Consider the following 1961-nt stretch of genomic DNA (forward strand, 5'->3'; position numbering starts at 1 on the left):
CCACAGGCTGTGGCCGGTGAATCCCACTAGCCTACCCGTCGTAGGTCGCAAATTGTCTTTGCAGCGATCCAGAAGGAGCCGGAAACAATGCTCATAGATGATATATGCTGAACTCCCGGTGTCGACATAGACCCTATGGATAGTCACGTCTTTGATGGATGCTTGTATTATCAGAGGGTTGTCACCTTTCCAGCCGTCCGGTCGGGGATCCTGTATGGAGAACGTGAGCGCGCGTGCTGACGGTTTAACAATGACTTGTTCGCCCCGCTGTTCCTCCTTACTTCTTTTGCCGCGTATCATGAATATCTCCTTAGGCTGAACCCTTTCGCGGGGTGGACCCTCGACGTTCTCAGCATCGAACTTGGCACATAGGCTTCGTGCCACCTCCACCGGGTCTCCCTTAAGTTGTTTCTCCTCTATCTCCTTCTTTAGTACCGAACAACTAGCTGTATCATGCGTTTTGCTTTTGTGGTACTCACAATACCGACTCTTAGGCGACTTGGCTGGCTACTGTTTCTTAGACACTGCATTATACTTCTGGGCGGCGACCCCGTCTGTCGTCTTTAATAAATGGTCGTAAACGTGGCAGTGGTCATCTTGCTTGGCCATAGTGTCTTCCTCTCCCCCGGAAATCCGTGTGGGTCGGGTGGTGATGTCTAGTCACCATAGCATTCAAGTAGGCCTGCTTGGCTGCTTCACCATCCTCCTGTCGTAGGTATCGCTCCACTCTTTCTTTCAACTCAGCTCGTGTTAGAGGCTTCTTTCCCATGAGTTTTTGTGAGAGGGGCCCGGACAGGAGTCCCCATGTGAAAGCACCAGCAATGAGCCCTTCGTCATGCCCCGACACATCCAACGTAACGTTTATGAACCTTGTAAAGTATTCTCGAATAGTCTCCCCCTCCCTTTGTTTACAACCTATAATTGAATGAGAATCGCCTTTGTATTTACGTAGCTGCATGAAGTTGGCGAGGAAGAGGTACTTGAGCTGAGCGAAATTTGAAATGCTGCCCGGTTGTAGCATTTTGAACCATGTGCCGGCGTTGCCATCGAGCGTCGTCGGGAAGTATGTGCACCAAAACTTCTCGTTAAGCTTTAGCGACGTCATCGTCCATTCATATGTATCAATGTGGCTATCTGGGTCGGTGGTTCCATTGTACGTTTTAAGCGTCGGTAGCTTTGCAGTGTTTGGTATTTTGTAATCCTACAGCTCTTTGACAAATGGAGATGTTACACTCCAGGAAAAACCATGCTGGTTTTGAGCAGTCGACGTCCCTTGGTGGTATTGAGAACTCATTCCATGCTGTGGAGGCGTAAGGTAGCCTGGACTTGGTCCATAAAAAGGGTATGGCTGGAATGGTAACTGGAGGGGATAACTAGTGGAGAAAGGGTGCATGGATGTAACAGGGTTGATCATTATCGGCTGTTGTAAGCTATTGTTTGGGGGGATAGTCGGTCCAGTCCATGCTCCAACCGTCAAGTAGACGGGTGGTGAATGGTTCATCGTGGTTTGCGTCAATGGTGGTAGTAGCATTGTGGAACTCTATCCACCAGTCGTCTGGAACGATGTAGGTGTTACGAATGACGGTGAAAGGTTGAAAATATGGTTCGATGGAGGTGCAGTTGAGTGAACTGTTCGCGCCTATTGCAGCGGCGGCACAAAGAACGGCGACATCTGAAGCTGTGTAGGCGAAAGTAGCTCCATCGGAGTTGTTCCTTGCTGAGAAAACAACGGTTGCGAAATATTTCCAGCGGCTGTTGTAGAACTTCCTTCGCCCAAAACTGGCCTGTTGGTCACTGTAGGTGGTGGCGTTTCGTCCAACGTCGTCATGGGACGTATGGGACTAATTGGTCGTCCCTCACTATTATTGGACGCCATTGATGCTTGCTTTCGTGCTTTTGTTTGTGTTCTTCGTCTCACCCACGGATGGCGCCAAATGATGGAACCTTGTCCCGGATGAGAC

At 49.7% G+C, this 1961-nt stretch overlaps 1 protein-coding gene across 1 annotated transcript; it reads right to left on the bottom strand.

Annotated features, from left to right (window-relative positions):
• Window positions 1–592: 592 nt before the first annotated feature.
• LOC145010704 (uncharacterized) lies at window positions 593–1105 on the bottom strand. The gene has a single exon (XM_078969213.1). It carries the CDS (start codon window positions 1103–1105, stop codon window positions 593–595), a length of 513 nt encoding a protein of 170 aa, XP_078825339.1.
• Between the last annotated feature and the right edge of the window lie 856 nt (window positions 1106–1961).

This window comes from Lactuca saligna, chromosome 8 (genome assembly GCF_052625555.1).
Source record: "Lactuca saligna cultivar CGN05327 chromosome 8, ASM5262555v1, whole genome shotgun sequence".
In the NCBI taxonomy this organism is placed as follows: domain Eukaryota; kingdom Viridiplantae; phylum Streptophyta; class Magnoliopsida; order Asterales; family Asteraceae; genus Lactuca; species Lactuca saligna.

Coding starts and splice junctions, on each gene's coding strand:
- LOC145010704 (XM_078969213.1), bottom strand. CDS start 1,105: ATGACGTCGCTAAAGCTTAACGAGAAGTTTTGGTGCACATACTTCCCG.